The sequence below is a fragment of the Globicephala melas genome, chromosome 15 (assembly GCF_963455315.2).
Source record: "Globicephala melas chromosome 15, mGloMel1.2, whole genome shotgun sequence".
Taxonomy (NCBI): Eukaryota; Metazoa; Chordata; class Mammalia; order Artiodactyla; family Delphinidae; genus Globicephala; species Globicephala melas.
Genome location: NC_083328.1, coordinates 19,326,235 through 19,340,525, shown reverse-complemented (window position 1 = coordinate 19,340,525; position 14,291 = coordinate 19,326,235). Strand labels below are relative to the sequence as shown.

Here is a 14,291-nt window from a genome sequence, read left to right as displayed (position 1 = left end):
ATTCATCTTCAAAGGAGGATGACTTGCCATAATTAAGGTTATTCAAAAGAATCTGCTGTACACCCAGAGGGCAATTCTGAAAGAAGAGGTGAAAAAAAAATTCATACCATATAGTTAAATTATAATAATGGGAAATTATTTGTCTTCTTTACATAAAACAGATGCCATCCTTTCTGCCTATCACATTATTATTTAATACATAAATGTGAAGGTCGTCTTCTTTTGTTCCCTAAGTATTCCTTATTGCCTCTACCGTGTGCTGATGACTTCTTTTCCCACACTTTCTAAAGGCTGGGGTGAGCCCTGGGGTGAGACTTCTACTCCAGCCACAACTGTGGATAATGGTACTTCAGCATGGGGCAAACCCATAGACAGTGGTCCCAGCTGGGGCGAACCCATTGCTGCGGCATCCAGCACATCCACGTGGGGTTCCAGCTCTGTTGGTCCACAAGCATTAAGCAAATCTGGTAAGTTATTGATAATTCCTGGCTGTAGCAGTGGTGATCTCATTGACTATAATTAAGTAATTGGATAATGCTTATGTCATTGATAATGTATCCATGTATTATCATACTGGATGATTTCACTATTTGTTTGGCTCTTTGAACTTGTTAATGTGGTTTGCTTTTTTACCTTTCTGAATTTTCCTATCTTTTCTTTTTCTTAGAAGTGTATAACTATTAATGATTTGCATGTACTTCACCAAATCTAAATTATATTTTATCAAATTGGATTATTTAGAAATAGTCAAGCAACTTTCATGCTATCCAGCACGAGAGACTGAGTATAATAGTCATGGGGACATATGTCCAAACTCTCTGGCTCAGGTTCCAGACAATTCCCTGAATATTACACAGAAAATGAACAGAGTTCAGGAAGGACCCTCAATATTCAGATGAACATTGTCACTATTCCCATAGGAATTCCAAAGGCCGAGTATAGAGATGAAATACTTTCTGCTTTTGACTTGCTATGCTTTTGGGCCATTCTCCTTAAAAATATGTATTAAAATTAATTTTTAAAAATTCTGTTCGTCCTCTTGGCCCTGTGCGTCACCATGCAGCTTGCTAAGCAAGTACGAACAAGAGTGCCACCGATGTCCCATGTTTAGGAACCCTCTGACTTGTAAAAGCATGGCAGGTGTTTTATTGAAAATTTTAATAAAAATAAATTCTTGTTTAATGTAGCTTTTGGCTCAGCATATAACATACATTTTTGCCGTGCAGATCTGGTAAGGGAGATAAAGGAGGGTTTTTTAGGTTCTCCCCCTGCTCTGCCTGCTTAATGAATGCTCAGCCTCCAGAAAGAATTGTTTGATTAAAGCATGTTTCTCTTTATCACAAATCCACAATCAGGGCCAAAATCTATGCAAGATGGCTGGTGTGGTGATGATATGCCATTGCCTGGAAATCGCCCCACTGGCTGGGAAGAGGAAGAGGATGTAGAGATTGGAATGTGGAATAGTAATTCATCTCAAGAGCTTAATTCATCTTTAAATTGGCCACCATATACAAAGAAAATGTCGTCGAAGGTAAACATTTCAAGGGCAAAGCCCTTGAAACTTTAAATTCCAAAGGTAGTTTACCCACAGAAAATTAATGTTCTGCCTACCCGTTTAATGCAATCAGTATAGTCCATGCCGTCCCCAACTTAGGTAGAACCTCTTGTATGGGCAGCCACCTAGAAAAACATAAGACTACAGGAACTTCCTTTCTCCCCACTGCTACAGCTTGGGATTTCTCTCCTCCTCCGCCTCCACCAGTGCTGCCTGGGACAACCCCTCACCCCAGGGTGGTACCTGCAGTGCTGAGGATGAAGAGAAGGGCAAATCTCCATGTCGACTCTTTCCATCCCACTGCCAGTTCGTCTCCCATTCCACCTCCTCACCTGGAGTCCCCGACCTCCGCATTACCCAGAGTTACCATCCTCCTCATTCATCCCCCATCTTTGTCCCTTCTCCACCCTGAAAGGTCCTGTGACAAAAATCCCTAGGAATGAGTAGAGTTTTGTTTTGCTTTTAAATGTGGACACATCTTATCCCAAACCTGGCTGTTCATCAGAATTGTATGACATTTGTTTAAAAAGTATAATATCCTATACCCTAGGCTACTGTTGTTTTGGAAATTGGACCACGTTTCTTGTCCTAAACAAGCTCTCTGAATGTTTCTGATGCAGAGCCAGGTTTGAGAACACTGGTGTCAGATTTTCTTGGGGACCATTTTGAAAATATGTGCCTAATTTCCCAGGTGATTCTAATATATCCTCTCGACCCTATTTGAGAACAGTTTGTTTTTGAGGGACCTTAGAAGTCAAATACCTAGTAGCTCACTGCCAGGGTCCCTCCCTTTTGATCCTGGGATTCTAAGTCTAGGACCTGCCATTTTCATTTAAAAAATTTTTCATTTGGCTGAATTTGCCTATTACCTCACCATATAGCTTATGAAGTGCTTCCCCATATTTTACATAAATCATTTGATCCTCATAACCTTCTGAGATAGAATACTAATGAGGAATTTGAGACTGGAAAAAGTGGTGACTTGCCCAAAGTTGCATAACTAGTAAGTGACAGAGCAAGGACTTAAGTTTAGGTCTTCCAATTCCAAACCCTGTGTTCTTCCCACTGGACCATGCTGTTTTGTGACTTTGTCTTTCCTTACAGGGTCTGAGTGGCAAAAAAAGGAGAAGGGAAAGGGTGTGTAGCCTTTTTACTCTTTCTCCTTTGTTTCTACTAGTAAAAATCTTTTAGAAAGCAACTGCAAATATTTATTTAGCCTCTGCTGTGTGCCAGGTACTGTGCTTGGTGCTGGGGGTTCAGAAACACTAGGATAAGAGCATACCTTCAAGGAGCTCAGGGTCTAGTATGGGGCATTAAGAGTTGCTCTAAGGAGTGTTAGCTTGAATTTGGAAGATGCCTCGGGGTGGGGTGTGTTAGGGAAAGTGTTAGGCTGATGTTACTAAAATAACAGAATTTTAGAGAAGAGGTGTGACAATCTAATCTGTAGTTAGATTAGGGGCAGATACCAAAGTGTTTTCAGTAACATGCCAGAGAATTTGAGCTTCATTTTGTATAAAATATGGAGCCAGTCAAGTTGAATAGAAGGCAACATCAGTTTGGTTTTTAAAATTAATTTCTTTAAAGAAAGCTAACCAGTGATAGTATGAAAGATAAATTGGAACAGAGGAGAGACCAGAGTTAGTGATCTTAGTTCGGAAGCTTCTGCATTCATTCTGGTTAGAAAGGACAGCCTGAATTGGGAAGCAAGAATAAATGTTTAGTAGAAGGGATTGTTGTGAGAGACATTTGGAATAAAAGAGACAGGTATTGGCAACCAGTTAGGCATGGGGTGGGGGTGAAAAAGGAAAAGGAATCAAAGCCCACTTCAGAAACCTTGGAAAGGGTTAGATGCTTGCTTCAGAGACCTGCAGTTAGGGGGAAATTACGAAGCTGTGTTCTGTTCCACAGTCAGAAGGAATAGGTAGTAGCAATGGGAAAGGGAAATGAAGGCAACAAACTGAGAATTGTTCTGTGATCCTCACGTTAATGGGAGGCCTTGGTCTCTATGGCTTCCAGCCTCCCTGTCTACCAAACTGCTAATCACGGATCATTTTTTCTCTGAAGTCATGTCTCCAAGTAGTTTCCGTACCTCCCATACCCTAAGCAGCCACAGAAAGCCAACACCAAGTAGGAGGAATCCCAGCTTTAGTTGCTGCTGGGGATATTGTGTTCTTGGCAGCATAAATTGGAATTTTAAAATACTCTTTCATATGGAAACATATGGTGTTTTTTCAGTACAGTGCACATAGCATAATTAAATTATGGGTTTAATTGGTTTCTTTGGACTAACCTGAAACCTGGTGACTCTTCTTACTTTGGTTTTGTGTGAGAATTCTACAAATCCAAATTATAATTAATCTTTTAGGACACAGTTCATTTATAAATTGGAAACTGTCTGATGAACAGTTCTCCATTATCCAGAGGACTTTTTAACTTTTTGTGGGTCATCAAGGCCCTTTGCTTCTGTCTTTTCCTTCTGACTGCTTGCCTTTAGAGATTTCTCTGTGCATTACAGCTATACCAGAGGAGTGGAGTAAAGGAAGTTGAAAATCAAATAAGTTGATTTTTAATTATGAACAACTCTGTGAGAAGAGTTGGTTGGAGGAGAAATTTATTGGCTAAAAATGAGAGTTGGGAATTGTCTTGAAGTTTTATTAATCCATCACTATACCCAGATAAATAGAGATGGCCATGGCATCTTTCTACTCTTTTATTTTACAAAGGGAATGATGAAAGGTGGAAACAAACAAGAAGAAGCATGGATAAATCCATTTGTTAAACAGTTTTCAAATATCAGTTTTTCGGTAAGTATGTTTTCTTGGCAACCTCCTTCCCTTTTAATGGCGATCCATAAACTTACCCTAATACCCTAATTTCATTTTTTTGTTTTCTTAACAAATAATTATTTTGAGTCCTTATGAATATGCTGAGGTTAGAATAAAATTTTCCATGATGTCTTCTTTATTTTTACAGTTTTAGCTAAAAACATTGATCATGTATCTTTTTTTTTTTAGTCTTATTTAAAAAAATTTTTTTTATCATATTAGGCAGTGAAAAATGAAGTTTTATGATCCACTTAAATTTCACAAATAAGGAAATAAAGTAAAATTCTTCACTTTTAATTTATTTTCATTGATAAATTAAGGTCTACTAACATGCTACTTTTTCCTTCTTCAGAGAGACTCACCAGAAGAAAATGTACAGAGCAATAAGATGGACCTTTCTGGAGGTAAGAAAAAATTAAATCAGTTTGAGTTTTATATTCATCATTGATGGAGAAACTTATCTGACATGATCCTACTGAAAGAGCACTGACCTTGACCAGGAGACGGAGACCTGGGTTTCTGTTTCAGTGTTCCTATTCTCTCTAGCATACATTAGAATGTGGGGGTTTTCTGAGTTAGTATGCCTTTTAAAGTGTAAATCACTGTGCAGATCTAAGGTAGTGATACTGTTAGCCTTTGATTACCTCAAAGTTAGTCCTGTCAAGAATAAGTTATCCAGGTTGAGTGATACAGTCTTCTTAATTTAGGGAGCAATGTGTACAAAGACCCAGATACATGATAGAGATATCTTAAACCATACTGGGGAAATGGCAAGTGGTTCCATGCAATGGAAGAAGAAATATAAATTGGTTGTGGTGGTGGGAGTGTGGTGACGGTGAAAGCTTTACTTAGGTGAGGTTGCCAGAAAACTAGGTAGGTGCTAAATCATGAGGAGCTTGGGTGTCTGAGCTTTATTCTGAAAGTATGGGATTAAAGAACTTTAAGCCAGGAGAATGAAATGATTTGGTCTTATGTTTTACAAAAATAATCATGGCTGTAGATTGAAAATAACTTGGGACAGAAAACATTGGCAGCAGAGGAAGATTAAAAGATACTAAACATAGCAAAACCAGTTAGAGATTTGTTGCTGTAGCCAGTGAGAATTTTCAAAGCTCTAAACTAAGACAGTTGGTGGGAAGAATCTTAATTCAGTGTAGATACAGGAATTAGAATCAATAGAAGTTGATAACTGGCTTGAATCGATCTGCTATGGAGGATGAGGGTGAGGGTGTGGTGAAAGATAATTCCCAGCTTTCTTGCCTGGGCAGTTTAGTATGTGGTACTGTTGTTGTTGTATTAGTCTGAGTCCAGGCAGAAGAGAGAAACTACATAGTAGTTTGGACAGGGAAAGTTTAATACAAATGTAAAGAATCACTATTAGACTAATGAGGGATTGGCTAGGAAGGGATAATAACGAGACTCCTCGAGAATATATGAATATACGAATAGCAGATACAAGGAGTAACCTAAAGACTAAAGTATAAACTCAACAGCGTAAACAGCTGTTCAACAGCTTAAAAAGTGAAAAAAGGGAAGAGAAAAGAAGATGGCCTATACAGATAAGCAACAGATACCATGCAAAACTACTGCCATCCTTATTTCTGTAATTGGTCACAAGCTCTCGTTGGTATCTTTGGCTTCCTTCTTTTACTACCCATTCCATACTTCCCCACTGTCAGCCAGCACCTCAGCTGCTCTGGGTTCTTTTGCTGGTGGAGTGACCCAAAACTTCATTCCTGCAGGGTCTGAGCCCTCAGTCATCTTTGCTTTTTTGGTTGTTATAGTTTTTTCATTAACCTTTACTACTGGGCATGGAATTACTAAGAAGCACCCCCAGACGCACACACCCACCCCCTGCCCACCTGCCCGGATTCCAGAGTCTTTGCTGCCTTCGTTTTGTAGCAGGAAACCAGGTCCCCCTTGGTAATCAGAGTCAGTCACTCCAGCCAGCAGGTGAGCCCCCCGACCCCTTGCCAGCTGGTTCAGTGACATCGGTTCTTAACTGTATCCTGTAGGACAGAAGCCCATCCTTTTAGAATGTTGTCTTTCAGCGTGCTTTGTAACTGGGTCTTCAGGAACCACTTGTACCTATCAGTTTGGCTAGCTACTTTTGGGTGATGATACATGTGGTAAGACCAGTTAGTTAAGCCCATTACTCTACTTCCTTTACTATGAAGTGAGTTCCTTGATCAGACACAGTGCTGTGAGGGGTGATGGATAAGGCCTTTTGTGAGACCATGGATGGCAGGGGGGGGAAGTCCGTATCCAGAATATGCATCTATTCCTGTGATGACAAGGCTCTGCCTCCTCCATGGCTCACTGAATGGCAGAGAAGTTGCTGTGCTGCTGTGCTGTTGGAACTTTCTGGAAATCTACCCTTCTAGGGTGCTGGGAAAAGCTGTTCATGGAGAGATGTCTCACCTTAGACACTCTGCTACAAAGCTGCCTGGAGGTATGTGGGAATGCTGGGAGAAGCTGGCCTCCGAGTGAGGCTGATCACCCTGTACTGCAAGTGTAGGGCACAGGAGAAGCTGGAAGCACTGCCAAAGCCGCCAAGGGCACGTAGGCAAAACTTCCGCCTGCAGTGTCTCTCCAGCGCCCTCTATTGACAAAGCCTCAGTGCCAACTGGTGAAAGAAAAAAATGTAGAGCCCAGATACTTTCACAGAGCAGTCAGAAAGTGTGAATTTGGAGCTGAGAGACAATAAATCAATAACTGGGCGTTATTTGAGATAGGAAATATAGTAGGGGAAACAGGTTTGATAGACAAGGTTACTGAGTTTAAAGTTGCTATGAAAACCATGTGGTGACGTCCAGTAAGCAGTAGAAAATCTGGATGTGGAGCTTAGAAGAGATAGGGCTGGAGATAATAAGTGTAACTAGACACTGATGGTAGTACAGCCTCAAAAAATAGGTTGACTGGGGAATTCCCTAGTCGTCCAGCGGTTAGGACTCCAAGCTTTCACGGCCAAGGGCCTGGGTTCAATCCCTGGTCAGGGAACTAAGATCCTACAAGCTGCTCCAGCACGGCCAGGAAGAAAAAAAAGGTTAAAAAGTTGAACAAAAAAAGAAGGTCAGCTAGAGGCTTATAGAGTAATGGGCCAAAGACAAACTCCAGGGGGAATAATGACATTTAAGGGAGATCTGAGGAGAAATGGAACAAGTTAGAGTAGAATAGAGTAATTTTTCAGTAGTCAGATGAGAATAGAGATTTGAAAAGAGGAAAGTGATTGTCATGGAATGGATTTGATCCTGGGGGGGTTAGGACGAGTCATTGGTAACTTTAGCCAAGGGTCTTCTTAAAGGATTGGTCAAGGGGCGGCTGCCACATTTGGCACTCAGATGGTTTTTAAAGTGATGCGGGGACTTCCTTGGTGGCCCAGTGGTTAAGAATCTGCCTGCCAGTTCACGGGACACGAGTTCAAGCCCTGGTCCGGGAAGATCCCACATGCCACGGAGCGACTAAGCTTGTGCGCCACAACTACTGAGCCTGCGCTCTAGAGCCCACGAGCCACAGCTTCTGAGCCTGTGGGCCACAACTACTGAAGCCCGTGTGCCTAGAGCCCGTGCTCCGCAACAAGGGAAGCCACTGCAATGAGAAGCCCACGCACTGCAACAAAGAGTAGCCCCTGCTCGCCGCAACTAGAGAAAAGCCTGTGCGCAGCAACAAAGACCCAACGCAGCCAAAAATGAATGAATGAATGAATGAATAAAGTGACACAGAATGGTTTGGAGAAAGGATGTATCATGCCACTTTTTGAAAAGATTTTATTTAGGTAGGCAAAAATAATGTGGATTGTTAGGAAAGAACAGCTTGGAGAGAGACTTGGAAGAAGAGTTGGTTGGGTTTGGTTACAAGATTAGATGTGGAGAGTGAGGAAAAGAGTTCAAGATGGCTAGCTTGGGTGCGTCAGTGAATGGTGACACCATTAACGGGGGAAAGAGAACAGAGGAGAGGTTGTTGCAAAAGTTTGTTGCCAAAGAAAAAAAGTTCGTTGCCATTTAAGGGAGAGCTCTTAATTACAAGTGCTGAAGTGTGGGTTATTCACATATCTGGACCAGTACTTCTGGAAAGCAGCAGCATTTGAAAATTGTACCTATTTTAAGAATCCTTTTGTTAAAATTTGTCTTTTCCACTTGCCTAGGATGAGGGTAGTAGGGGTGAGTGTTGTGGTGGCTGCAGCAGCAGGCATCTCAAAGAAGGACAGCAGCTGCAAGGAAATTATGGGTGAGATCTGAGGACTGAGAAAATGTGGAGACTGAGGAACAGGGAAATGGGAGGAAAAGGTATTCTCGCAAGGTAAAAACCAGGTTTCAAGGCTGTGTGACTAGGAGAATGAAGATGCCACTTTTGAGTCCCATGAAGATCTAGAGGCGATATCATGTGCTTGGTTTCACCTGTTAAAAGTGACCAAGTGGCTATGCTCAGCAGGCAGTTGAAGATGTGTGACTGAGCACAGGAGTGAATTCAGAGTAGGCATTTGTATTTAAGGGTCACCTTGGTAGTGAATAAGCCTGGGGGAGGCCAGTTTGAGAGAGAGAGTTGAAAGAGTGAGACCTTAAACATACTGAGTACATCCCAGCATTGAAGAAACACAAAGAAGTGGGCTCAGCTATGGAAAGAGGAGGAGAAAGAGAACCCAGAACGGGTATAATATGATAAGGACGTGGAGTTAGAGATTTGTTTAAGTAGGATTGTAGCCTGGGAGCTGGCTATTTTGAGTGAAGATTTTTTGCCAGACGGGCTTTCCATGAGAGGAGGTCATATTTATTGCAGCTTAGTCAGAATGAGGAGAGCGGAGCAAGCCCTGAGAAAAGAGGAAGACCTTTCCCTGTCTGCTAAATGGGGGTGATGATAGTAGAATTATTAGCATTAAATGAGAATGCATGTTCAGAACGGTGCCTGGCACTTTGTGAGCATATGCTAGATGGTGGTTTGTCTTAGTGCTATTTCTGTTGTTTGTTACTGGAAACTATGTTGTTATTTTAAAATTAAGCAGATTATAGATGACCAATAGATGTCTTAACCGTCTATTTCCTAGTCTATTTTCAAGTTAATTTGGTTCAATAAAATAACAGTATTCGCTAAACCCAACTTGTGAGGAATGCAAGATTTATTAAGTGCATTCTTCACATGGTCCTGGTCAAGGCAGAATTCATTTTGGTTTGGAAGTGAGTATTTTTCTTTCTACTGTACATTTATCTGAAACCATCTAGGTTAGTTATCTTCCTACTTGATAACGTAGTCTCCTGCATTTATTAGGAATGTTACAAGACAAACGAATGGAGATAGATAAACATAGCCTAAATATTGGTGATTACAATCGAACGGTCGGGAAAGGCCCTGGTTCTCGGCCTCAGATTTCCAAAGAGTCTTCCATGGAGCGCAGTCCTTATTTTGATAAGGTAAGTTGTTCCTTTGTTTTATGTTTGTTTTACCCTGTGGCTAAGAAAGCAATACACTTAATAGCATAATTTTCTCATTAACAGTTTAGAACATTTAATATAATATAAAGTGTTTATAACCCAGTGCCAAATATTACTGGACTTGTAGTTCATTGTCCTTTTATGTCTTGGTTTATCACAGGGGTTGCATTTATATTTTCCTCTTAATCCCATAAAGTATGTTTGGTTCTTTCTATGTACTCTAGAATTAACACTAATCCGATCTCTTCTGTTTTCTACCTGTTTCCTGTTGATGCTGGAATGTCATATGACTTCTCTTCTGTTCCTGCAATGATTTCTCCCTTCCACTTGTTTGCTTGGCTGGTGTTGCACATCTTTCTGTCTGTCCAATCAGGATGGCATTGTAGCAGATGAATCCCAAAACATGCAGTTTATGTCCAGTCAAAGCATGAAGCTTCCCCCTTCAAATAGTGCACTACCTAACCAGGCCCTTGGCTCCATAGCAGGGCTGGGTATGCAAAACTTGAATTCTGTTAGACAGGTAAGTCCACGTGTGTATTTTAGGCTCTCTGTTGATTTGTATAAGTAATAAGATCTCTCTTACATGTAGTTGCTGTGTTTAAATCAGTATTTCAGTGTGGTAATGAGGTGTTTGTCCCTAAAGAATCCCAGTGTTATTTGGTGGTGGTTGTTTGTTTTTGTAGAATGGCAATCCCAGTATGTTTGGTGTTGGAAACACAGCAGCACAACCCCGGGGCCTGCAGCAGCCTCCAGCACAACCTCTCAGTTCATCTCAGCCTAATCTCCGTGCTCAAGTGCCTCCTCCATTACTCTCCCCTCAGGTGAATAAATTTCCACTATATTCTCTACTCTTTACCTGGAAAAGAACCTTGAATAAATTTATATTTGAATGAGATGACTAGTTGATCATCATAGTATTTATTGGCAACTTTGAGATGAAACTAATTCTGAATTAGTTATTATTACAGAGGGATGTGGTAGGGTGAAGAAAATGAGTCAAAGATAATTTAAATCTAAAATTTATCATTCTTTTTCATAAAATACCTTGAGGGGAGGAGGACAATAGCAAAGTAAATTTGACTGGCTTAAGATTCATCTCTGTCACTTTATACTTAACACGTGAAAACATATGTGAACAATAAATTAGTGAAGTCAAGAAAGACAGTTAGAACACAATCCCCCCCCCAGTAATAGTCCACAAATTTTAATTGCTCTACTGATAATTTAAAATACACAGTACATTTTGTTAGCTTGAGTTACTTTTGTTATTAACCTGCCATTGTGATCCTCAGGTTCCAGTTTCATTGCTGAAGTATGCACCAAACAACGGTGGCCTGAATCCGCTCTTTGGCCCTCAGCAGGTAGCCATGCTGAACCAGCTATCCCAACTAAACCAGCTTTCTCAGATCTCCCAGTTACAGGTAAGCAGAATAATAGCCTTATTCAGTATACATTTATTGAGTGTCTACTGTGTGCTGAACACTAGAGTGTGCACAGGAAGTGTTGCAGTCAATAAAACGGGCATAGCCATGGCCTTCAGGGAGCTAACAGTCCATGTGTGAAGACAGATGGTGAACTCAAAGGGCAGGGTGCTCTGTGAGCAAGGCCAGCCAGGTCTGGGCTGGTGGTCGGGGTATGATGAGGAGGAAAAATTTCCCTGATGGAGTGGAAGTTTAGATTGAGCAAAAGACTGAATTCAACAGAACGGCTGGAGGCCAGAGAGTCTAAACAAGAGATATTAGATGAGGCAGGGCATGTGGGCATTGACTAGATGAAACCATGCCTTTGTAGGTCCCTCTGCCACCGTCACTCTAGGGCACGCTAGTCTGTGATGACGTGGTACTGATGACCTTTTTGCAATCTTCCCTCCAGCGATTGTTAGCGCAGCAGCAAAGGGCGCAGAGTCAGAGAAGCGTGCCTTCTGGGAACCGGCAGCAGCAAGACCAGCAGGTAGATCTGATCCTTCCCCTTGTTTGCGTGTACTCAGCTTATATCAACTCCATTGTAAGAAGACAGTCGAAATGCTTTATTGAACTATAATGGAAAAGGTTGTTCATTAAGTCTTCTGTCTGCCCAGAAGTCTTATTAACTGGTATATAGTGATTCTTCACCTTCCTACTGAGAAGGAAGTGAATTCAAAAGTGAAGGGGAATGAAGGTGTCTGTAAAGACTTTTCTCCACAGTTTTTCACAGTCGTCTTGTCGTTTTAAGGGTCGACCTCTTAGTGTGCAGCAGCAGATGATGCAGCCGTCTCGTCAACTTGATCCAAACCTGCTGGTGAAGCAACAGACTCCGCCATCTCAGCAGCAGTCACTCCATCAGCCAGCCATGAAATCTTTCCTTGAAAATGTCATGCCCCACACTACACCTGAGCTGCAAAAAGGGCCATCACCAATAAATGCTTTCAGCAACTTCCCCATAGGTGGGTTTCTCCTTGGCCAAAGCATTCGGCTGGTGCTTCATGGTCACAGGTTAACATCCTGCTGTCTTACCTGTCCAGATGTTCTCTTGTGAGTGCCACACTGATCTTTAGCTGTTCCCTCTCAGAGGGTGGCCACGCCTCTTCTAGCGCTAGCCTCTTCATGCTTCAGGAACGCCTCTCTCCATTCAAGAAAATCACACTATTTAAAAAATCCCATGCTCTTTTGAAATGAGTTAGTATAAAGATATTATTTCTTTTTAACACTCAGATATCTTAATTGTAGGATATGAATTGGAGGGGAGGACTGAAATTATTAGAGCACGCCAGAGAAATTTTGAGCAGTGCTGCTTTGAGGAAACAACTGGGAACAGTCACATCTGAAATTTTAATTACTATTTAAATATTTATAAATGATTACTGGCATAAATGTAGAAAATAGGGGTGAGAGAAGGGATTGCCTTTATTCCTTTTGCCATAGCACCCCCCCCCTTCTCTTTTTTTATGACGTCTCCAGGCTTTTTATTCCCTCTGGGAATTTCAGGCTTATATGTCTTCTCCTTCGTTAGGCCCCTTTTCTTCTTGTGCCTTTGAATATATTTTGACCTTTGATCGTTCACACCCTATTCATTTAACTTTTTCTTTCTCTCTTGTAAACCAGCTTTGTTGGTTAACAGGCCCAGTTTTGTTGAAGACAAGTCAGTTAACTAGCATGTTCTGGGCTGTGGGCAGGAGTTGGGCCTGCTGTTGCCCCTGGTGCCGTTTCACTTTGGCTGAACCTGATACAGGATTTGGCTCTCCCTGGTATTGCCATGGACTCTCTGCTAGGACATAGGTGGAACTGTGAGTTTTAGGAGTTGTTAGCAATCTCTTTACATTCCCTTGTCAGTTACCACTGTAGGTGAATACCAGAGAAGCCGGGTCATCCCAGAGACAACAGTATAGTGGTAAAAGAATACCCAAGTGTACACTGAGAGGTTTTGTCTCACTAGTGAAAGGAAGTGACTCTCACTGATCACATACTGGACATATAAATTGGGCCAATGAGGAGATAAGTTTCTAAATAAGGGATTTCCTAGCCTCGCTACCCTTACAGCAAGAGACTTCTTCTTGATTAAGAAAGTCTGCTTAGCGGCTTCCCTGGTGGTGCAGTGGTTAAGAATCCACCTGCCAATGCAGGGGACATGGGTTCGAGCCCTGGTCCGGGAAGATCCCACATGCCACGGAGCAACTAAGCCTCTGCGCCACAACTACTGAGCCTGCACTCTAGAGCCCGCAAGCCACAACTACTGAGCCCATGTGCCACAACTACTGAAGCGTGCGCACCTAGAGCCCGTGCTGCACAACAAGAGAAGCCACCGCAATGAGAAGCCTGCGCACCGCAACAAAGAGTAGCCCCCACTCGCCTCAACTAGAGAAAGCCCGCGCAAGCAACGAAGACCCAGCACAGCCATAAATAAATACATACATACATATATACATACATTTATTTAAAAAAAAAAAAGGAAGTCTGCTTAACCCAGCAAGCACCAGTATGGTTGTCTGAATCAGGCATTGGTAAACTATAGCCCATTGGTCAAATTTGGCCAGCTGCCTGATTTTATAAATAAAATTTTATTGGAACACAGCCATGCTCTTTTGTTAATGTATTTCCTATGGCTGCTTTTGTGCTGTAACAACAGAGTTGCATAGAAACACTGAGACCATGTGATCCATAGAGCCTAAGATATTTACTATCTAAACCTTCACAGAAAAAACTTGCCAAGTATTGGGTCTAATTAATGAGTCCAGAGAGCAGCAAATTTAATTACTCTCTCCAAATAGGGGTGGTATTAGAGAATTTATATTATTAAAGTTTTAAGCTTGACCTGGTATCACAGGGACTCATCAGACCCAAGTATCTAAAAACCATTTGTTTTGAAACTTTAGATTAAGAACCACCTCGATGTGTGTTAAATGAAGATTCTGGCTCCCACTGAAAACTTTTTTTCTTTTTTTTTGGTCGTGCCACATGGCATGCAGGATCTTAGTGTGAGTTTCAGCACTTGGAAGATTGAAGCAAGAAA

At 41.6% G+C, this 14,291-nt stretch overlaps 1 protein-coding gene across 12 annotated transcripts in view; it reads left to right on the top strand.

Moving 5' to 3' along the window:
- TNRC6A (trinucleotide repeat containing adaptor 6A) overlaps positions 1-14,291 on the top strand; it is a 203,106-nt gene that overhangs the window by 165,911 nt on the left and 22,904 nt on the right. For 10 of the 12 annotated variants that reach the window (XM_060285738.1, XM_060285737.1, XM_070043777.1 and 7 more), the window contains 11 exons: positions 291-467; positions 1,356-1,531; positions 2,660-2,692; positions 4,279-4,359; positions 4,733-4,784; positions 9,643-9,785; positions 10,180-10,326; positions 10,490-10,627; positions 11,099-11,227; positions 11,679-11,756; positions 12,018-12,228. In XM_060285738.1, the coding sequence (XP_060141721.1) occupies positions 291-467; positions 1,356-1,531; positions 2,660-2,692; positions 4,279-4,359; positions 4,733-4,784; positions 9,643-9,785; positions 10,180-10,326; positions 10,490-10,627; positions 11,099-11,227; positions 11,679-11,756; positions 12,018-12,228 (1,365 nt within the window). The remainder of the gene's footprint in view (positions 1-290; positions 468-1,355; positions 1,532-2,659; positions 2,693-4,278; positions 4,360-4,732; positions 4,785-9,642; positions 9,786-10,179; positions 10,327-10,489; positions 10,628-11,098; positions 11,228-11,678; positions 11,757-12,017; positions 12,229-14,291) is intronic. The other 2 variants (XM_060285739.1, XM_060285744.1) reach the window with 2 other exon arrangements.